This window comes from Lithobates pipiens, unplaced genomic scaffold (genome assembly GCF_037356315.1).
Source record: "Lithobates pipiens isolate NorthernLeopardFrog02 unplaced genomic scaffold, aLitPip1_a1.2 Scaffold_13, whole genome shotgun sequence".
Lineage (NCBI taxonomy): Eukaryota > Metazoa > Chordata > Amphibia > Anura > Ranidae > Lithobates > Lithobates pipiens.
Genome location: NW_027507718.1, coordinates 270495533 through 270519683, shown reverse-complemented (window position 1 = coordinate 270519683; position 24151 = coordinate 270495533). Strand labels below are relative to the sequence as shown.

The 24151-nt window shown below is 46.7% G+C and overlaps 1 protein-coding gene across 1 annotated transcript in view; it reads left to right on the top strand.

Annotated features, from left to right (window-relative positions):
* The first annotated feature begins 16959 nt into the window (after nt 1–16959).
* Nucleotides 16960–24151, top strand: part of LOC143974852 (alcohol dehydrogenase 1-like) — a 66673-nt gene continuing 59481 nt past the window's right edge. Inside the window, exon 1 of the mRNA XM_077476612.1 lies at nt 16960–17055. Within this exon, the coding sequence (XP_077332738.1) occupies nt 17038–17055 (18 nt within the window). The 5' untranslated portion in view covers nt 16960–17037. The remainder of the gene's footprint in view (nt 17056–24151) is intronic.

Sequence of the window (24151 nt, the reverse complement as noted above, 5' to 3'; positions counted from 1 at the left end):
GTTCTAGGAGCATAAATTACACATCTAACTTGTTGACTACCTATTACACTTTTGAAGGCCCTGGAGCACCAGAACAATGACACGTGGCACTGATGACAGATGGCACTGATAACAGATGGCACGTGACACTGATGGCACGTGATACTGATATGACACGTGGCACTGATGACAGGTGGCAGTGGGGACAGATGGGCACTGTATTTTCATTTTATTTGTTTATTTTTACACTGACTGCTGCATCTCTGCAGCGGTTCATCTCTCCCTCCTCACACGCTGTCTGTGTGAGGAGGGAAAGCCGGCGATGAGAGATGATCTCATATATTTACATATGAGATCATCTCTCATTGGGCACGCTGTAAACGGCCGCCGTGATTGGCCGTTTACAGCGATCTGTGACTGGCTGTGTCCGGGGCACAGGGCCAGCACAGAACTTCCCCGATGCGCGGCGGCACGTAGAGGGGAAGTTAAAAGGGAGGACGTCCAGGGACGGCCTCCCAGCAGTTAGCGTCCGCGCTGCAGCCGTCTTTTAGCTATAGCGCGGGCGCGAAGTGGTTAAAGTGAAATTAAAGCTTCAGATTTTTTAAACGTTAAAATAATAAACATGGTGTACTTGCCTGCTCTGTGCAGTGGTTTTGGACAGAGCAGCCCCAATCCTCCTTCTGGGGTCTCCTACCAGCGCTCCTGGCCTCTCCCTCCTGCTGCTTTTCCCCACAGCAGCTTACTATATGGCAACCCTTCTGAGCCTATTCACACAGAGCTGCAACTTGGCCCCACCCCCTGGCTCATTGGCTGTGATTGACAGCAGCAGGAGTCAAGGCTCTCGTCCACAGCGTTGGTGGAAGATCGGAAGATCAGGTTTGACGGGGGACCACAGAAGAGGAGAATTGGGGCCGCTCTCTGCAGTACCATGGCACAGAGCAGGAGAGTATAACATGTTTATTATTTTACCCAGTTAAGGACCAGCCACCGCAGTTGTACTACGGCAGGTTAGCTCTCCTGGGAGAATCACCGTCATTGTATATCGGCTTCTTTAAGACCACTAGGGGGCCCTGCCGATGCGCGCTGTTAGCGGCTGTTTTGTCCGCCGGCCACCCGTGATCGCTCCTGAGAGAGACAGAGCGGAGATCTGTCAATGTAAACAGACAGATCCCCATTCTGTCAGGGAAGGATAGACCTCCCTAGGGAACACTTGACTCCTTGATCGCCCCCTAGTGTTAACCCCTTCCCTGCCAGTGACTTTTATACAGTAATCGGTGGCTATTTTAAGCAGAGGTGATCAAATACCACCAAAAGAAAGCTCTATTTGTGGGGAAAAAAAGGATGGCAATTTTGTTCAGGTACAGCGGCGCACGACCACGCAAATATCAGTTAAAGCGATGCAGTACTGTATCGCAAGAAATGGCCTGGTCATTAAGGGGGCAAATCCTTCCGGTCCTTAAATAGTTAATTAAAAAAATTCCTTTAGTAACACTTTAAATAATTTCCGCAGCACTGATTGAAAAAAGCATCCAGCTCATGACCTCTTTCTGAATACTCTTGCTGTATGCTTGTTCTAGTTCAGTGGCTCATAAATTACTGAACCTAGAGAAGTTAAGGCGATTGAAAGAGGCCCAGCTATAGCAGATACTGTATTACACTCAGGATGGATTTTTTCAAATCTCCTCCCCACCCTCACCTGTTTAGTGTTTTCTGTCTAAGGGAAGTAGCTGACCCCTTGGCTAGGCTGTCTCATTTCTGAGTAATCTAGGTTAAGTCCCCCTTTTTTGCTTCCTGTCATTTGCTTGGAAGACCCTTATGAAGGGAATTCCGGGGTAATTGGAATAGTAACATGGCATAAGGTATCTGGATAGTAGATTTCTTCTAGCTACAGCTATAAAAAAATAGAATAGGTGCATAAAAGGCACTTTTTTTTTTTTTTTTTTAATCTTGCATCTTGCTTAAGTAAGTTCATTGCAAAGGTTGCCTGTTTTGCTGATAACTAGTAAGATGGGTATTTCAGCCTCAAAGCTGAGGCTGTGGTGACATTTCATTTCTGTAGCAGCTTCTTCTGGCCACTGATTGGAAGAAAAATAGACTTTGTATTTTTGGATAATCGAGCCATCTGTCTTTTTTCATCCCTTCACCTCCCTCTAGTGGTGACATTAGGCAGCTGCTGCGGAAAGCAAAACATACGGCTGCCAGGAATGGAGAAAGTGTTTTTTTTTTGTTTTTTTTTGTTTTCTAGGCTACAAGCTTTTTATCTTAACCTTTAGATTTATCATATGCCGCTAGGCTGAATTGGAACTCGTGAAACAAGGACCTGACTGAGCTCTCATTAGGGAAAGAATGCCGAAAACAATGACAAGTGAGGCAAGTTGATATAGGCCATCCTTGCCTTGTACATTGTACATTTGCTGTCCCTGGATGACATTATTGGGGGATAAGTTAGAGCAGCAGCACACTTTTCACTATTATCTATTTTCAAACCCAGGCAGGACACTGATTGGTATGGGGGTCATCATTTAAAGTGGTTATAAACCCTTACCTATACTCGGTAAAGTGACTGGCCTCAAGTGATACACAGAGATTAAACAAATCCTCCTACATAAGTTGTACCTGTCTATCCGCAGTCTTCTCTTCTCTACATCAATTCTAAGTGCTGAATTTAAAAGCGAGACTGAGACATGAATTTACACTCTGCAGAGCTCAGTGAGGAGAGCTCTGAGAGCTGATTGAAGGGAAGAGAGCTGGAGGCTGTTAATCTGGTAGAGATCCCCCTATCACCTTTTTTCTCTTGGTGTCAGGAAAACTTGTAAGAAGTGATTAATGTAGATAGCAGAGGAACAAAGCAGCAGACAGAAATTCCACTTAGTGCTCTTGATTGAGACAAGTACACGGTATAGAGGGATATGCTTTGTTCATATTTCATGACTGAGGTTTACAACTGCTCTAAGATTTTTGTCATCATTTATTGCAGGAAGCTACAGGAATTCCAAAGAAATCTAAATACTAATTGCCCCTGCATGTTATCCAAGACATACAGTTATTACTACACAGGTAGCCAGGACACCATCATTCTACAGTCAGCTCCAAAGTCTTCAGAACCTGAATGTGGAATGAAAGAAAAAGATGGACCTGTTTGCTCTAAGAAAAAGCAGCCTGCACCTTACATTTGACCATTTAACCCAAAGCAGTGGCAGCCGGTGCGTTCTTCTTTTGGGGGGTGGCGATGTGGCAAAATATATACATATATATATATATATATATATATATATATATATATATATATATATATATATATATATATATATACACACACACACACAACACTGTAATTTGCTGATGCTGAGCCCTGTTGCTGGCACTGATATGTATATTTTAAGGACAGGTGGGCAGCTGCTGCGGCGGCAGCCCCAGTGTCCGCACCTCCAGCTTCCTCCGCCGTGTGTGTCCTCTTCCGCCAAAGTGCTAGGCATCCAATAGGATCGCCTGGTGCTTTGGCCAATTGGGAAACAGATCTCACAGATCTGCCTCCTGATTGTCAGGGAGGACCTTTAGTGTGATAATAGCGAAAATACAGCCGCTTATCGCCACGCAAATGGGTGGGCTCGGAGCGTAACACTCTGCCCTCAAAGCTGACCCTTTTTTGAAGCCTATTAGAGTCTCTGGCTCTAATCAGGTGCTTTAAAAAAAAACACCCCCCTGCATTGGAATCCATGGTTTGGTGCCACTGATACGTAGATCAGGCGGCAGGATGCATGAATAGGGGAGACAGCGCCTGTGCCTTCTGACGGGACACCACTGACCCAAAGGAATATTCTGCAACAATCAAAATAAAAGTGCATATACAGAATTGATTTCTACTGGTGTGCCTTACCTTCATTAAACCTTCATAAAGCTCATTCTGAATGGGGAAATATTTATTGTATGTTCCCTTTCTGCTCAGTAGAGTTTGGTTGTGGCTCTGTTCAGGCTGGTAATAAAGCTGTCTATATCAATCAGTTCAGTTGCAATCTGCTTCGAGGCATACACAATGCAGTATGTGTGCTTAATAATTATGGCTTGAGCTCTGAAAATTCTGTGACATGTAAAAAATTCTTCATGAGGCAGAAGTATGTACCTACCTGCCTCCTGTCACCCCTTATATTCTTCATGCTGGCAGCTTCATTAACAGAAGATATTTGCAAGAATGTAATAAACTGAAAAAAATGATAATTTTAGAGGGATGGAGATAAATCTTGTAAAAAAATCCAAAAACGATTCAAATTAGTACTTTATTTCAGCTCGCTTCTACTAAAGTGTAAATCATTCAAAATATCCTAGTCTGTTGGTCATCAACCTGTTGTAATCTTCTGCCACTATATGGTCACTTAATTAGATTAGCAAAATTCAGAATAAAATTATACTTTTAAATGGCTGAAAGCAGTAGACTTTCAAAACAACTCAGATCTCTTCTTGGGGCAATAGCTAACAGTACACTATTGTACTAGGAAATTACATTAAATTTATTTAGATTTATTGAAGAAAAAAAGGATATGCACGATGAAGGCCCGAAAAAAGCACCGCATCCCAATAGTAATAGATTTAAGGATAAATTGAACCGGGCTTTTATAGGTGCCAATTGATTAAACAACTTGTATAAAAATATACATTTTATTTAACATCCTCCTCTTTAAAATGACAAAGAATAGTCAAATACATCGATTTCATACAACATTGCAGCCACGTATGCTCAACATGTTTCGCCCAAAGGAGCTTCCCCAGAAGTTAAAAAGTGCTGCATATAGTTGATACTAAGAGAGAAACAAATACATGTAAATATTGACAAATATTAACATTCAATTATATTACAGCAATAGCATTACAGTAAATGCACATTTGAACTTCAACACATTATTTCTACATATAATCATTGGATATCATTATATATGAAGCTGAGAGAGGGCCTACCAGATGCTTTTAAAATCAAATCTTGAATCAGTTGAGTATGATAATTCCGCTAGAATCTGGGTCAGAAGGGCACGTTGCAACCATAGGGAGAGGTGAAATTTCTAAGGTGATAGAACAAAAAATATTTTGAATACATTTGAATTTGTTAATATCTCTACCTAGTAGTGGATGATTCAGGTTGACCGTGAATTTATTCCTCATTTCCTTGAAACAAGTGATTAGCTTGCAGTGATTTAAAAAAGGGAGAAAACCGGCAGATGATATTTCCTGAAAACCAGGAGAGGTCCAAAAATGAAGTGTGAAACAGTGGAGAACTCTCCTGCTGTATAAGCTTGTTTGCTCAAAAAAGAAAATCCACCAATAGACTACTAAAGAAAGGGGAGAGAAGAAAAGAGAGGGTGTATATGTATGGTACATATGAAATGTCACTAATGCCTCATACGCACGATCAAACAATCCGGCGGACGTGTGTGGGCTCCGGTGGACTTTTTTTTACCCAAAAGTCCAGCGGACTAAGAAAGTATTTTTGCACTCCAATCTGTCTGCCGGACTCGCACTTCGGCGGACAGTACGGCCGTGCGTGTGCCAGTCTGCCGTACTTTTGAAATGAACGGACTTCTATCCAGAAGATAGCGGAGGAGTCCGGCGAGAAGACCCCCGAAGATGGAAGAAGACCCCCGGAGTTGTGCAATAAACTATTTTAACCCTTGTGTGTTGTTTTTTTTTTAAACTTTTTTCACAGGTATATGGGTAGGGGTACATTGTACCCCATACTCATTCACATAGGGGGGGGGGCCGGGATCCGGGGGCCCCCTTATTAAAGGGGGCTCACGGATTCCGATAAGCCCCCTGCCCGCAGACCCCAACAACCAACGGCCAGGGTTGTGGGGAAGAGGCCCTTTTCCTCATCAACATGGGGACAAGGTGGTTTGGGGTGGTGGGGCATGTTGAGGGCACGCGGCCTGGTACGGCTCAGGAGGGGGGGAGGCGCTCGCTCGTCCCCACCCCCTTTCCTGGCCGGCCGGGTAGCGTGCTCGGGTTAAGGGTCTGATATGGACCTAGGGTGGACCCCCACATTACCCCTTTGAGGAGAGCCTCCTGAAAAAATGGGCATTTCCTCCAGTCGTTGACCCCCCGCCAGCCTGACCGGTTGGGGGGAGTTTTGGGACAGTCAGCCCAGGGCCTCTGGTCATGGGAAGAATCCCAACTGCCGATCAATGTGCTTGAGTTTCGGGCAATCATATGGTGCCTCTCCACGTGGTCCAGGAGGCTACAAGGGCGTCCGTTTAGGATCCAGTTGGACAACGCCACGGCGGTGGCGTACATCAACCATCAAGACGGAACAAAGAGCTCGGCCACAGCACGGGAGGTCGCTCACATCCTCCAGTGGGCAGAGTGGCATGTGCTGGCCCTGTCAGCCATTTACATTCCAGGCACAGAAAACTGGCAGGTGGACTAACTAAGTCATCAGATGCTGGACCTAGGGAATGGTCGTTGCATCTGGATGTATTCCGGCTTCTTTGCCTAAGGTGGGGCACACCAGATGTGGACCTCCTGGCCTCTTGGCTCGATCAGAAGGTGCAGAGGTTTGTGTCCAGGACAAGAGACCCCTGGGCGGACGCGTCAGACGCGTTGGTGGCTCCATGGGGGCATTATCGGCTGATTTATGCCCCCCCAAACTTCTACCACGTCTGCTGCATAGAGTGGAGGCGAGGGGATTCCGGTGATCCTGATTGTCCCAGATTGGCCTTGACGTCCTTGGTACGCCGACCTAGTACGACTGGTGGTTGGATGTTCCTTGGCAGATGTCGATGCGAGAGGACCTTCTTTAGCAGGGTCCGATGCTTCATCCTGCTTTACCATCGCTGGTTTTAACGGCATGGCTGTTGAAATCCAGGTACTAAGGGACCGAGATCTGTCAGACTCGGTAATTTCCCCAATAGCGAGGGCACGGAAGTCTTCTTCTCAAAAGATTTACCATCATATGTGGAAGGCTTACTTCTCCATGTGTGAGGAGATGGGATGGCATCCCCGCACATATTCAGATTCCAGGATCCTGCTGTTTTTGCAGTAAGGAGTGGATCAGAAACTTGCCTTAAGCACCATCAAGGGGCAGATATCAGCCTTGGCTGTCTTTTTCCAACGTCCCTTGGCGACTTACTCATTGGTGGGTACTTTTGTGCAAGGCGTTCGACACGTAGTTCCTCCGGTTCAACCTCCACTACCTCCGTGGGATCTGAATCTGGTGCTATCGGTGCCCCAGAAACCACTGTTTGAAAACATTAGGGAGATTCCCTTGTTGACCTTTTCTCAGAAAGTAGTCTTTCTAGTGGCTATTACATCTGCCAGGAGGGTTTCTGAGTTGGCGGCCTTGTCATGCAAGTCTCCCTACCTGGTCATCCACAAGGATAAGGCGGTGCTACGTCCTCTTTTTTTCCAAAGGTGGTTTCGGCTTTCCATCTAAATGAGGACATCGTGTTACCATCCCTTTGTCCTAAGGCGACACACCCGAAATAAGTTGCCTTACATTCCCTGGACATGGTCTGGGCTCTACACGTGTATCTGTCTGCTACGGCTCCCTTCCCGAAGTCAGACTCTCTGTCTCAGTGGCTGGTCCGAAAAAAGGTCTGGCAGATCAGACAGATCGTGGTTCAGGCCTATGCCTTAAAGGGGTGGGTGCCCCCTTTTCCTGTCACAGCTCATTCCACCAGGGCAATTGGAACCTCCTGGGCTTTCCAACATCAAGCGCCTGTCTCCCAAGTGTGTAAGGCGATAACTTAGTCGTCCGTTCACACTTTCACTAAATTCTACAAAGTTGCCGTAAGCGCATCTTCGGATGCTTGCTTCGGCCGCAAAGGTTTTACAGTCGGCTTTGTAAGGTTGCAATTTACACCTTCTTTCAGTTACAAGTTTGTTGTGAATGCATCTTTTGATGCATAAGTTGGCCGCAGGTTTTGATGGCGGCCATTTGAGATGGAAACTCCTCTGTTGAGGTGTTCCTTTTGTTTTGGGTGAAGTTATGTTTTGCTGTTTCCACCCCCTCGTTTTTTGACACTGCTTGGGGACGTCCCCAAGGTCAAGAATTAAAGGAGCTGTGTCCATCAATGAACGAAAAAGAAAATGGGATTTTAGTACTCACCGTAAAATCCTTTTCTCTGAAGTTCATTGACGGACACAGCACCCACCCTTCCTATTTATGTTTGTACTGCTTTTTGACGAACTGAGCTGCAGGAAGCAGGGTGAGGGGTTATAACCAGAGGGACCACCCCCTGGGCGGTGGTGTGAAGTCTTGCTGTTTTTACATGTGGCGTGATAACCCTAAGGTCAAGATTTAAAGGAGCTGTGTCCATCAATGAACTTCAGAGAAAAGGATTTTACGGTGAGTTCAAAAATCCCATTATTTGACTATTCTTTGTAATTTTAAAGAGAGTGATATTAAATAAAAAGGTATATTTTTATACAACTTGTTTAATCGATTGGCACCTTTAAAGTCCCGTTCAATTTATCCTTAAATGTATTCAGATTTATGTATGCTTAACATATGCTTTACCTATTCTGTGAGAAAATGGTACATGGCAGAGCTCTACATGTGATATTCATTAGCAGAAATAGCTTTGTTTTGTTTTTTGAGCAGTTCCAAAATCAATTTTGAACTAAACTAAACTAAAATTCAATAAGGATTACACATTTAATTTTTAGTGTACTTCAGATTTGTATGCAATATACACTAAACCATTTCTGTTTCCAGATGGGAAAAAATAAATTTTTATCCACTTCACAAACGCCATAGTAATTTATGCTTCTATTTGCCTAAGTGTGACACTATTTACTAAGTTGCAGAGAAAGAGAACCTGGTATGAAATGAAGTGTTCTGTGTGCACTTTAGACATTTGAAAATTTTTTAAATTTGACATGAACACTGTCGTATTTCCTTCACACTTTAGTAAATCAGGTTCTTAATTACATATTGTATATGTTTTGGATTAAAGCGCTTTTAGAAATATAACCACTTAGCATCTCCTAATACTGTATACTGCACATTTGATGTAGTTTTATTTCTTTACCAGAAGGTGGTGCTGCTTCATCAATATTTTTTGAGAATGAGACATAAATATAAATGGAAAGCTCTACTGTGACAATGCATAGGCTGCCATTGGTGGACTCATCCCCTGGGGATTTAAGTTTCTTTACTATATTATGTTGCTCCATTGACATTTTTATTATCCTTGCCCATATATGTAATACAAAACTGACATTGCATATACGTGGGGAAAGTGCAAAATGTGCTTTGTATGTGGAAGATTAAATTGGTCATGTACACTTTATGGCCAGACATTAGAAAACAAGCCACTGAAGATCTGTTCTCTTCCTAATACATCCAAACCTATCCATTTATAAGTGTGTCCTTTTATCAAAGATCAAAGGCATTGTTTTACAGTCATAAAAAAAAAAACCTTTGTGCCTTGGTCCGGTTCACACTGAGGCAGCACGACTTGCAGCGCGACCGCTGCGGCATCTTGCAAAACAACTTCTCTATAGAAGTCAATGCAAGTCGCCTCGGGTCACCCCCAAAGTCGTACAGGAACCTTTTTCTAAGTCAGATGCTATACAGCAGCCTGTACACAGAACGCCCCCAGAAAACTAAATTTGCCTTGCTTTTTAGACCTGTTTTTGGAGGGTAATTTGGGGACGCAAATTCCGAAAAATTGTATTGGCTAGACTGTATCAGCTATAGTTTCTTAGATATGGTTGAATGTATATAATTTTCTAGTCAGTTTTTGAAAAGATCTTGCTGATCAACTTTTTCTTTTGTTACCTAGTTTGTGTTTTTGCATACAAGTTAGCAGATATAGTGAGAGTGTCTTTTAAAGGGGTTGTAAAGGTATAAGTTATTTTTTTATCTTAATGCAGTCTTTAAACCTTCTGTGTGTAGCAGCCGCCCTCAGCCTCCCTAATACTCATGGAGCTCCATCTCTATCCAGCGACGTGCCTCGGCCGTCTGGGACTCTCCTTCCTGATTGGCTGAGACACAGCAACGGCACCATTGGCTTCCACTGCTGTCAATCAAAGTCAGTTAGCCAATTAGGACAGAAAAGGAGCGGGTCCGAACTGAGGCTCCGTGTCTGAATGGACTAGCAAAGCTGCAACTCAGCTCGGGTGCCCCATAGCAAGCTGCTTGCTTTGGGAGCACTCGACAGAAGGGAGGGGCCAGGAGCGCCGAAGAGGGACCCAAGAAGAGAAGCATCTGGGATGCTCTGTGCAAAACCATTACATAGAGCAGGTAAGTATAACATGTTTATTATTTTAAAAAAAAACAAGACTTTAGTATCACATTACCATCGGAAACATTGGATTCTAAAGTGTATGTTATTAATTGTATTACAGTTATGATCATATAGAAGGTGTGTATATTGCTACTCATTTCATTTTTACAGATCGAGCACCTTACAGGTTATGGCTACTTCACAACGGTGCTGCCTGAATCATTTTTTTTGCGATATTTATATTCTGATTTCTGACAAGCGACCAGACTGAAGAGTGGCATATAGAATATACCGAGGAACAGGTTAAACATTCGAGGCTTCAAAATGTGTGTTGGCCTGTGTTACAGTGCCTTGTAAAAGTATTCACCCCCCTTGGCATTCTTCGTTTGTTGACTCACAACCTGGAATTAACATGGATTGTTTGAGGATTTGCATAATTTAATTTACAGAACATGCCCACAACTTTGAAGATTTTTTATTTTTAATTGTGAAGCAAACAACAAATAGGACAAAATAACAGAAAAAGTCAATGTGCATAACTATTCACCCCCCCTAAAGTAAATACTTTGTAGAGCCGCCTTTTGCACCTATCACAGCTCTAAGTCGCTTTGGATACGTTTCTATGAGCTTGACACATCTTACCACTGGGATTTTTGTCCATTTCTCCTTGCAAAACTGCTCCAGCTCCTTCAAGTTGGATGGTTTGCGCTTGTGAACAGCAATCTTTAAGTCTGACCACAGATTTTCTATTGGATTGAGGTCTGGGCTTTGACTAGGCCATTCCAACAGAAGTGATGAGCTGCTTGTTGTTCCCGGTTTCCAGAGTTACAGAGAGAGGGGAACGACATCTGTTTCTCTCTCTCCATACAGGGCAGCCACCCCCCTTCCGCCACCCGCAGAAGTGATTGGGTGGCTAATTAGCCACTTAGATCACTTTTTCTTTACAGAAAGTTTCCAGCTGAACACAACGGTTCCCGGGTATAACCACTGAAACCCAAAAACATACCAGTACATATATAGAAACATGAATCCAGTTTATATAGGGATGAGAGGACTCAACCACAAGGGTAGGGGTTACCGGTTCGTCGGGTTTGGATGGGATACCTCCAAAGCTAAGTGGTTACTAATGAAAATTTGGGGGGTGGGGCAAAGAGGTGCCCCAAGAAAGCAATAAGGAGGATCAGCCACGGTATACCATACAGTATGTAGAAATGAGATAAGCTTTATTAATTAATCAATAGTACGTTAAAACCACTAAATATAAGACAATGACATTGATGTGGAATTAAATCCCAGCATACACTATAATAAAAAACACATAAAAAATTTACAACGTTGTAAAGTCTAAATACCTAGGTTATTGACTCAAAATATTGAAGCAAGTCAGCAAAGCAGCAAATCAACTAGCAGAATGAGGAGATCAGCAAAGAAAGCCTCCAGCCAGATTGGTGCATGAATGTCCACTACAGTGTACAATAACGTTCAATTTGTTGAGGCATCCAATTCTTTATAAAAAAATAAAACAAGGTCTTTTTTAATAATGCTGCACACCACAACTCATGGTATGTGTATTCTGGTGCGCTGAGGTACATTGGCTGTTATTGCACAGTGTGATGAGATGCCATTTACAATGAATTGCACTGTTTCTATAGAGCTATGACTTGCCCTGCCTTTTGATAACTATTTATTGCGTGTTGTCACATTGAAAAAGTGTAAAAGGGCTCCCTCTATGTTTATTTAACCACTTCAATACAGGGCACTTAAACACCTTCCTGCCCAGACCAATTTTGAGCTTTCAGCGCTGTCGCACTTTGAATGACAATTGCGCGGTCATGCTACACTGTACCCAAATGACATTTTTATCATTTTTTTCCCACAAATAGAGCTTTCTTTTGGTGGTATTTGATCACCTCTGCGGTTTTTATTTTTTGCGCTACAAATAAAAAAAATACCGAAAATTTTGAAAAAAAAATGTTTTTTTTTGTTTCAGTTTCAAAACTTTGTAAATAAGTACGTTTTCTCCTTCACTGATGGGCACTGATGGGGCTACACTGATGGGCACTGATAAGGTGGCACTGATGGGCACCAATGTGGCACCAATGAAGTGGCACTGATGGGCGACACGGATGGGCGACACGGATGGGCGACACGGACGGACACTGATAGGTGGCACAAATTGCCACTGATAGCTGGCACAGATGGGCGGCACGGATGGGCGGCATGGATAGGCGGCACAGGTGGGCATGGATAGGCGGCACAGGTGGGCACTCATAGGCGGCACAGGTGGGCACTCATAGGCGGCACAGGTGGGCACTCATAGGCGGCACAGGTGGGCACTCATAGGCGGCACAGGTGGGCACTCATAGGCGGCACAGGTGGGCACTCATAGGCGGCATCGGTGTTATAGTAATGGATGCCAATCAGTGCCAAACAATAATGCATGCCAATCAGTGATGCCCATTGTGGCCACTGATTGGCATCCATTATGGGCACTGATTGGCACCCATTGTGCTGACTGGCACCCTGGTGGTCTAGGGAGGATTTTGGTTTTTTTTACCTTTTCCCTGGTGGTCTAGTGGTGTCCCTGGTGGTCCAGTGTGGGCATCCTCGGGGGGGCTGTGCTGATAATCGATCAGCACAGACCCCCCCTGTCAGAGGAGCAGCCGATCGGCTCTCCTCTACTCGCGTCTGACAGACGCGAGTGAGGGAAAGCCGATCACCGGCTCTTCCCATTTACACTGTGATCAGCCGTGATTGGACACGGCTGATCACATGGTAAAGAGTCTCCGTCGGAGACTCTTTACCGAGATCGTAGTTGCCGGGTGTCAGACTGACACCCCGCAACAACGATCGCCGCGATGCGCCCCCGGGGGCGCGCAGCGGCTCATAATCCTAATCACGTCATATGACGTCCGGTTAGGATTATGAAACCACTTTGCCGCCGTCAATTTGTAATAGGGCGGGTGGCAAGTGGTTAACAGAAGATTTCCTTTAAATTGATCCCATTATGAATCAAATAAGGCATAAAGAAGCAAATGGATAGTTCTTTTTCCTGCTGAATGTTCTGCCAGAACACAAATCCATGTTTAAGGCTGGGTTCACACTGCTGTGCGGTGCGGCTCACAGCAAGGGTCTGGTGTGTCCCTGTTCTCCGTTTCACAGACAAATCGGGCCAGAATGTTTGCCTGGATTTGGACCAGAAGACACGGGACTCTTCTGCAAACCGCTCTGCAGCCATCCTGGAGCAGTGTGAACCGCCTCCATTGAGAGCCGGTTACAGTCTCCTGACATGTGAATTGGATGCAGGGAAAGCTGCATTCAATTCGCACTAGTGTGAACCCAGCCTAAAAAATCCTTGGCCAAAGTCTGCTGGAAAACTGATACTTCTGGGAATGTTAATTTCCTTGGTCCCCCTCCCCAACAATGCTTAGCGGTTCCTCCCACAAACCTCCACATCACCACAGGCCACAGTATTGATGAGGGAGTTGGTGGAAGGAAACAAGCAGAGTCCAAGGAAATTGACATACCTGGAAGTGATTAAATAAAGAAAGCACAAATGGCGGGACTTTCAATGACGCACACGGGAGCAATAAAGTAAGTTGAATCAAAAATAGGTTTTAGTTGGTTTAAATTGTCATAAAGTATTCATATTAAATTGTTCTATGCATTTTGATATATATTAATATTTTTACAGCAAAACCGTTACATAGAGCAGGTAGGGATGGTTTTCCAGTGAACTTAAGCCAGGAATTCCGTATGAAAGGATTGGTATTCTGGCAGTCAGCAGGAAAGGTAAACATTCCTTGTCTAGGTATGGAAATCGACTACCGTATTTATCGGCGTATAACACGCACAGATGTATAACACGCACATTCATTTTAAGAGGGAAGTTTCAGGAAAAAACTAACATTTTTGTATTGGCGTATAACACGCACACGCTATTTGTACCGGATTTTCATGGTGAAAAAGTGAGTGTTATATGCCAATAAATACAGTAATTACAGGGTCACTCAAAAGAGACCCTGTCACCAACCTAAAAAAAATAAAATGAGTTGTCACTGGTTGGGGAAGCCCTCAGCATTACCCACACAACCCAACCTGCAATTGTACAGAATGGAACACTGATTGAACTTTGGGAACACATTCGTGGATTGGCTGTAAGATCTTTAATCGCCAAAACTCTAGGACATCGATGGCGAACTTTGGTACTCCAGATGTTTTGGAACTACATTTCCCATGATGCTCATGCACTCTGCAGTGTAGTTGAGCATCATGGCAAATGTAGTTCCAAAACATCTGGGGTGCCAAGGTTCGCCATCACTGTTCTAGGAGCTGAAGGAGCCAGTGGGCTTTGGGACGGGCTGTGGGACTGATGCGGCTAAGAAGCTGCTCGGCTGTTATCCCCAAGCAGCGAGAGGAGATGTTCCTCCCTCCCACCACCTTCTCTGGCTTGGCCAGGCTATCCTGTCCCACGGGGAGGCCTGAGCAACCAGCTGGCACGGCCGCCCTCTGGCTGGAGATCTGAATGAAGCCGGAATCGGCTTTAAACGTGTCTCGGATCTAGTAACCCGGAAACAATGTCATAAGATCACTTCCGGTTTACAGAAGACTTAAAGGGGCTAGATTTTAAAAGATGACAGTATTCAAAACAAATGCTTTTAAGTGCAAAGGAGGGATTTGGGGTCTTATAGACCCCAGATCTCTCCACAAAGAGTACCTGTCACTGCCTATTATTGTCACAAGGTATGTTTACATTCCTTGTGACAGCAATAAAACTGATCAGAAAAAAAGTAAAGTGCCCATCCCTCCATACGTCGCGCCCGTAAATTTAAACTGTGTTCAAACCACACATGTGCGGTATCATCGTGATCGTTAGAGTGAGAGCAATAATTCTAGTGCTAGACCTATTCTGCAACTGGTAAACTGTAGAAATTTTTAAAGCGTCACCTATGGACATTTTTAAGTAGCGTAGTTTGTCGCCATTCCACGAGTGTGTGCAATTTTAAAGCATGACATGTTAGGCATTTTATTATTAGCTTAATTTATTAGTAGGTGAACGTGGCCCTCATTTAAAGTGGAAAAAAGTTGCTGACCCCTGTTATAGAGGTTTCACAGGCAGTCCAACTCCTCCAGGAAGGCAAATGAACGCGTGCCATTCCCAGAAGGTTTGCTGTGTCTCCTAGTCTCAAGAGAATGGTCATAGAAGGTCCTTAACCTATCTGCTCCTTTGTGCAAGGAGGAACAGGATGAGCACTGCCAGAGCCCTACAAAATTACTTCCAACAGGCCACAGGTGTGAATTTCTTTGACCAAACAATCAGAAACAGACTTTATGAGGGTGGCCTGATGCCGCGTACACACGATTGGAATTCCGGCCAGAAAAAGACCGATGAGAGCTTTTCATAGGAAAATGCGACCATGTGTATGCTCCATCGGAATTTAGCTGTCTGAATTTCCGCCAGCCAAAAATTTATAGCATGTTTTAAATTTTCCCGACGGAAAAACTTTCTATCGGAAATTCCAATTGTGTGTATGCAATTCTGACACGCCAAAAATCACGCATCCCCAGATTCAACTACGAGAAGGAAGCTATTGGCTACTGGCTACTGAACTTCCTTTTTCTAGTCCCGTCATACGTGTTGTACGTCACCGCGTTCTAAACATTCGGAATTTGGTGTGACCGTGTGTAGGCAAGACAGCTTGAGCGGAATTCCATCGGGAAAACCATCAGAGCTTTTTCCGATTAGAATTCGGATCGTGTGTACGCGGCATGAGGGTCTGACATCATCTGCCCAGCACTGTGGAGCTCAATTGGCATTTGCCATTGAACACCAGAATTGGCAGGTCTGTCACTGGCTCCCTTTGCTTTTCACAGATGAGAGCAGGTTCACCGATAGCACATTTGATAGAGGTGAAAGGCCCTGGAGAAGCTGTTGAGAACATTATGCTGCCTGTAACTTTGTTCAGCATGAATGGTTTGGTGGTGGGTCGATGATGGTCTGGGGAGGCATATCTATGGAGGGACTATGGAGGATCTATGGAGGGATGCACAGACCTCTACATGCTAGACAATCACACCCTGACAGCCATTAGGTATCGGGATGAAATCCTTGGACCCATTGCCAGACCCTACGTTGGTGCAGTGTTGGCTATACAAACTACTGAGTAGGGGTGACCTCTGGTGTGTTCGCATACTCCACATGCAGAGCCCACCAGGAAGTTGGCGCTGCGCTAATCACAGGCAGTGAGACATTGCCTGATCTCTGCAGCCGTGCATCAGGGCAATGTTTCACTGCTTGTGATTAGCGCAGGGCTGCGCCGACTTCCCGGCGGGCTCTACACGTGGAGTATGCGAACACGCCGGAGCTCATCCTTACTACTGAGTGCCATTTTGAGCTGCAATGACATTTCTGCAAAATGGACTAGCCTGCTGCATCATTTTTTGCACTTTGATCTTTGGAGTGTCTTTGAATTTAGCCCTCTGTAGGTTGATAATTTTAATTTCCATCAAACAATGTGGCATCCTTTCATTCCTAGCACATTACCCAGTCCATATCAGTATAGATATGATATATTTCCCCATTGAAATCTGATGTGTTTTCAAAGTGTTCCTTTAATTTTTTTAAGCAGTGTATTTGGATGGATCAGCAAATGTGTTAATTGAGCTGCAAAGTTTTGGTCTGTAGTGTGACACAGAAAATACTAAGGCCAGCAGAATGCATTCACAGCAGCTGCTGGCTTTTTGATCATGTGACTGTGATCATGTGTTTCACTCGGAAGAGGAACTGTGTACAGAATAGGCTTACTAGTTGTGCTGCTGCTGCTAGCGAAGCTTTGCTGTAACAATGGATTATACAGGAAAAGTAAGAGCTTTCAATTACCGCATTGTGAATCAGATATGGGCTGAAGGTGATAGCTGTCCAATAATGATTGCACAGTTTAATTATGAGATAGTAATACCATTTGATCAGGCAGTGTTTTTTGAGTAGTAGTTTGCAGAGATAACAGATCCATTCCTAATGGCATACAGTGCATTGCCGCACACATTTTGATGCCACCGTGCAAAATAATTCATTTTTAAACCCAGATTCACACTGAGCTGCAGGAATAAAGCCGTGTGTGTTCAGCTGACTTCACTCCCACATGTCAAGCCCGATTTCGGCTGCAATTTCACAGACTGTGCGGGTTTCTGCACAGATGTCAATGGAAATCACACCCCGAAATTGCAAAATGTAGCACAGAAACTTTTTTAAATCTGTGCTGCGCCGCAAATGCAGTGTCGCGCCCATTAGGACGATGCCATTGCTGCCAATTTGACATGTCAAATCGCATCAATGTGAACCAGGGCTTAAGGGCATGCAGCATTTTATACAATGCAATTCACCATAATGCCCAGGGGTGACACCTGCCTAGGCGTGTTGAGTTGTATTGTGAAAACCCTGGGGTTCGGGGGTCAACATGCTTTGGGGTATAAATGCAAATTTTACCAAAATTCACAAATCTGAATGAGCCCTAAGGCATATCCCTGCCACTGCTGACCTCGCTCTGAGAAATGCTAGCTGCCTGGCTGTCATACACAATTAATGGCTTTAGTACTTTGAGTCACTAATCCAGAACACTCCTTCAGTTCCAAGAATCAAACTTTCCTGGCTACATACTTATCCCAGATCATTGTCAGAAAATATCTAAACTAGAGGATCAGCATAATTACCAGGCTACTAGAATTTTTAGGACTGCAAAGATATTCCTCCATGCATTGACTTCCTTTATGGCAGGTTCTCATACAGGAACATGCTGTGCAATTCATGTGCGATATGGGTGCAATGCAATTTCAGCCCATTCATTTGAATGGGCTGAAATCGTGGTAAACCACATCAAAAGTAGTTACAAAATGCAGAGTAAGCTGATCACATGTTACTTCCGTACCATGCAACCCAGCGCAGGCAATCGCAGTGCATTTGCAACCTGTGCATGGTACATCTTAAAGTGATTTTAAAGTCTGTTTATAGGAAAAAAATTAAAATAACAAACATGTTATACTTACCTGCTCTGTGCAGTGATTTTGCACAGAGCAGCCCGGATTCTCCTCTTCTTGGGTCCCTCTTTGGCTCTCCTGGTCCTTCCCTCCTATTGGGTCTCCACAGCAAGCAGCTTCCTGTGGGGGCACCCAAGCCAAGTTACAGCTCTGTGTATCCATTCAGACACAGAGCTGTGGCCCGGTCCTGCCCCCTTTCTATTTCCATTGGCTGACTGACTTTGAAAGCAGCGGGAGCCAATGTCGGTGTGCTGCTGTATCAGCCAATGAGGAGGGGAGTCCCAGATGGCCAAGACATTCCTACAACATCACTGGAGCTAGAGGGACCTCTAGGGGAGCCTGAGGGTGGCTGCTACACACAGAAGGCTTTTTATCTTAATGCACTGTAAAACTACCATTTGCTGTCAAGTGTTCTAACCATTTGTAAAGGTCATGACTAGGAATGGGCTTGGGTGTGTTTGAAATACCACATGCCCGATCCCGCCAGGAAGCCAACACTGCTCACGGTTAATCATAGGCAGTGAGACATTTCCCGGTCTTCAGCTGCACAGATTGAGAAATGTCTCACTGCCTGTGATTAGCCATGTGTGGGATTGGGCATGTGGGATTTCGAACCCGCCCAAGCTCATCTCTAATCATGATCATATTGCATTGTAAAAATTCACCTCAGGCTATGCAAGTTGAGTAAACCTAACAAAACCAGGATTTCTCTATCATTCATTGACAGACACAGCTGACCTTAGGTTATATCGCCCCTTTAGGAGAGGACTAGCAGAAAGTGTTAAAAACAGCAACACTTGCACAGTACCGCCCAGGGGGCAGTCCTACTGGCTATAACCCCTCACACTTCATCCAGTTTTTTTCTGCCTAGTATAGAAGGACCTGGCTCCCGATGGGACCACTCGTCCTGGGAAATTTTTGCTTTTTTTTGCACTTTTGATTCCTGTGATCTTCAATCAACAGCCGGGCTGGGTGACAGGCTGGATAATATAGATCCTTGTAGTCTCCCTAGCCTGGCCATCGAGTGTGAGCAGGCCCTAGCTACGTGTTGGGTTGGCCACGACATGCCCCATCTATTCCAGGGGTGGTCGGTGAGCTATATGCTCCAGTGCATACATATGACCGGGCTACTGCTGTCTGTGTCACAGTGTGCCATGGCTGGAAGCCACCCTGTACTGCTTGGGTGATGGGTCTCTTTGTGGAATGCGTCCAGCAGTCCCTGCAGGAGGGGTAAGTATGATTCCCCCTGTCTCGGCAGGATGGAGCAGCTGGGCGTTCCCTGGGAGGTCGACTAGGGCGTCTCTCACTCTCCCTTTCTTCTCTCCCTGTCCTTTCCCGCCTCCGCATCCTGTGGTCCTCTGTTTGAATGGGCACATGGGGGTGCGGTGCACGTAGCTGGTCGGGGGTCCTCGGGGGGGGGGGCTCTGGGTCCTGGCAGGGGGCTGCGCTGGGTGTTGGGGGTCCGCTCATCATCTTCCCTTTTTTCTGGGCCACGGTGGGTGTCTGTGCTGTGTGAGCCATGTGGGGAGGCCGCCATGCGCTCCATCAGCTGTTTTTTTTTATTTCAGCCATTTTGTAGTAGTTCGGCGGCCATTTTCTTGGCACTCTCAGATGTTTTTTGACGGCCATTTTCTAGTAGCCTCTGGTGGTTTTGCCTCTAGCACTGGGAGCTTGTTTCCTTCTAGAACAGCGTGCTTCCAAACATACACCTCGTGAATGGCACAGGGGAGAGCGGCAAACAGCAGCAGCATGGCACAGTACCTGGGCCAGGGTGGTGAGTCCTGCGGGGGGGGGGCTTAGTCTGTGCAGCTAGGAGGGTGGACTTTTATGTACATTGCCTTAGGTCCCTAAGTGGTGACAGGCGAGTGTGGGTCAGCATGGCGTCAGAAGCTGGCGCTTCTTTCCCAGGCATCCCTGTGATTGCAACTGATTCCCCTGCACCTGCGCTGCCTATGGACGCTATGTTGGCGGTCCTGGAGGCCTTTGTTGCCAGGGTGGAAGTGGCGTGCGGGTGCAAGGGGGGTAAAAAACACCCCCTTCCCCCACCGTCTTCAGGGGAAAGCTCTGATTCAGACTCTGTGACTGGCGGCCCCTGCTCTGATGTATCAAAGGATACGGACCAGGACCATTCGGACAGTGAGGATGACTCTGTGTCCGGGTCATCTCAGGAAAAGGCGCTTGTGTGGCCACTTATTACAGCAGTGCTGGATACCCTAAAAATGGAGGATACGGTGGGGACATTTACAGAGGCATCGGTCCTTTTCAGGTCCCACAAGCCGGCCCGCACGCCTAAGGTGTTTCCTTGCCTAACTTATTTTGATACGTTTATTTACAAGGAATAAGGAAAACCGCAGTGGGCCTTTTCTTTTCAAATATTTTATTGAATATAATGCAATAAAAAGAGTCATACAATAGATTTATAGTTAAGTAGAATGTATAAAAGTGTGAAATGAGGCTTCTCAGTATATTAACAGGAGGTGAATACTATAATAACAGTCATGTAATTTGGGATATATTAGTTTAACACATTTAGCTAAAGATAAACATGTATAAAGTTTTATAACTGGATTAGATGCATAGTAAAAATTGTAGTTTCAAAGTTTAGGGTTGGAGGAGATTTGGTATAATATAGGGTAAAAGAAAGGTTGTTACCAGGAAGGTATAGAGAGGTAAGTAGATAATTCAGGGCCAAGATCCAACCATGTGGCTTGGTTATGTTTGTGCAGGGCTTTAAGTATGTCTGTGATGTGGCCTTAGATACAGCCCCCTTGCTCTCTAGACCCTCAGTATCAGCAGTAGTGCTATGTCGCCTGATTTGGCTGAAATGCTGGTCTGCAGACCAGGCATCTAAGGCCGCGTACACACGGGCGGACTGTTGGCTCAACTTTGTCCGCTGAACAGTGTTTCAGCGGACAGTCCGCCCGTGTGTGGGCTTTCAGCGGACAGTTTCAGCGGACAGTTTGACGGACAAAGTCTTTCGGAAATTCCGAAAAACTGTCCGCTGAAACTGTGTTTGAGCGAACAGTCCGCCCGTGTGTAGGCTACTTTCGAAATGAGCAAACTGTTCCCGCTCGGAGGAAAGTCTGCTCATTACGAGCGCATGTGAAGGTAGGCGGGGCCCGCGACGGAGACGTCGCGGGCTCCGCCGCCTGGAATGGATTTAAAGGGGAACCCCAACGCCGAAGAAAATTGGCGTGGGGGTCCCCCCCAAGTCCACAACAGACCCTCGTCCGAGCACGCTACCCGGCCGGCCAGGAAAGGGGGGGGGCGAGCGAGCGCGCCCCCCCCCTGAGCCGTACCAGGCCGCGTGCCCTCAACATGGGGGGTGCCTTGGGGAAGGGGGGGCCGCGCGGCCCCCCCACCCCAAAGCACCTTGTCCCCATGTTGATGAGGACAAGGGCCTCTTCCCGACAACCCTGGCCGTTGGTTGTCGGGGTCTGCGGGCGGGGGGCTTATCGGAATCCGGGAGCCCCCTTTAATAAGGGGGCCCCCGGATACCGGCCCCCCACCCTATGTGAATGAGTATGGGGTACAATGTACCCCTACCCATTCACCTGTGAAATAAAGTACAAAAAAAAACACAACACAGGGAAAAAATATTTTATTGCACAGCTCCGGGGGTCTTCCGTCTTCGGGGGTCTTCTCCGGACTCCTCCGCTATCTTCTTGTAGCTCTTTTGCTAGCGGAGGAGTCCGGCTTTCTTCCTCCCCGCCGCCGGCCTCTTCTCCCGACTTCGGGGGTCTTGTCCCCCTCTTCGGTTCTTCTGCCGGGCCACCGCGCCTTCTTATAGCTCTTTTGCAGGCGGTGGCCCGGTCTTCTGTCGCCGCCGCCTTCCGTTCTTCTGTCGCGGCCTTCGGTTCTTCTGCCGGGCCACCGCGCCTTCTTATAGCTCTTTTAGAGGCGGTGGCCCGGTCTTCTGTCGCCGTCGCCGCCGCCGCCTTCCGTTCTTCTCCTTCTTCTTCTCCTGGAGATGTTGACTCGACGATCTCTCCGGCCACAATGCCAGGGACGCGCTCCGCTGCCACTTATATAGTGACAATGGGGCGGTGTCACATGGTATATGTCACATGGGTTGGTCACATGGTGACCCCGCCCCTTACGATGTCATAGTCCCCATGTGACATCAACCCATGTGACCAACCCATGTGACATATACCATGTGACACCGCCCCATTGTCACTATATAAGTGGCAGCGGAGCGCGTCCCTGGCATTGTGGCCGGAGAGATCGTCGAGTCAACATCTCCAGGAGAAGAAGAAGGAGAAGAACGGAAGGCGGCGGCGGCGGCGGCGACTGCGACAGAAGACCGGGCCACCGCCTCTAAAAGAGCTATAAGAAGGCGCGGTGGCCCGGCAGAAGAACCGAAGAGGGGGACAAGACCCCCGAAGTCGGGAGAAGAGGCCGGCGGCGGGGAGGAAGAAAGCCGGACTCCTCCGCTAGCAAAAGAGCTACAAGAAGATAGCGGAGGAGTCCGGAGAAGACCCCCGAAGACGGAAGACCCCCGGAGCTGTGCAATAAAATATTTTTTCCCTGTGTTGTGTTTTTTTTTGTACTTTATTTCACAGGTGAATGGGTAGGGGTACATTGTACCCCATACTCATTCACATAGGGTGGGGGGCCGGTATCCGGGGGCCCCCTTATTAAAGGGGGCTCCCGGATTCCGATAAGCCCCCCGCCCGCAGACCCCGACAACCAACGGCCAGGGTTGTCGGGAAGAGGCCCTTGTCCTCATCAACATGGGGACAAGGTGCTTTGGGGTGGGGGGGCCGCGCGGCCCCCCCTTCCCCAAGGCACCCCCCATGTTGAGGGCACGCGGCCTGGTATGGCTCAGGGGGGGGGGGGCGCGCTCGCTCGCCCCCCCCCTTTCCTGGCCGGCCGGGCAGCGTGCTCGGACGAGGGTCTGTTGTGGACTTGGGGGGGACCCCCACGCCGATTTTTTTCGGCGTTGGGGTTCCCCTTTAAGTCCATTCCAGGCGGCGGTGCCCGCGAAGTCTCCTTCGCGGGCCCCGCCTACCTGTACACGCGCTCGAAATGGGCGGACTTGCCTCCGCCTTACGTGGGCGAGTCCGTTCATTTCAAAAGTTGAGCGAACTGTTTGGCAAACAGTTCGCTGAAACAGTCCGCTCAAAAAAGTGCCGTGTGTGGCCATGTCCGTCCATGCTAATTTTGAGCGGACTGTTTGCCGAAACTGTTTGACGGACAAAGTTGGGCGAACAGTCCGCCCGTGTGTACGCGGCCTAAGAAAGCACTGGTGGACTTGCTCTTCCAGGGAGAGAGGCTATTTTGAGCCTCACTGGATCACATTATTAAAGGGGTTGTAAAGGTAAATGTTTTTTCACCTTAATGCATTCTATGCATTGAGGTAAAAAATCATCTGACAGTGCCTGCGCCCCCAGTCCCCCCGTTTTACTTAACCACTTAATAACCGCCCTATAGCCGAATGACGGCTTTAGGGCGGTTTCTTAACTGTGGGAGGCCGTCATATGACGTCCTCCCAGAATTCCGCTCTCGCGCGCCCCTTGGGGCGCGCACTCGAGAGCATCCGTGACCGAGCATCACGGATCACGGTAAACGGCCGCTCGTCGCGGCCGTTTACCACGTGATCGCTCCGTCAAATGACGGAGTGATCACTTGTAAACAAACCGGCGTCATGTTATGACGCCGGTTCCTCCCTCCCCCTCTCTGTACCGATCGGAACAGCGGAGGGGGAAGAGATCGGTGTCAGCAGCGATGTGGGCTGCATCTGCAGTGCCCACATCGCTGCTCACCGAAAATTAACCCCTCAATTCCCTGCAAATACTCTGCCATTACTCTGCCATTACTCTGCAATACCCTGCATTACCCTGCATTACTCTGCATTACTCTGCATTACTCTGCATTACTCTGCAATACTCTGCAATAGTCTGCATTACACTGCAATACTC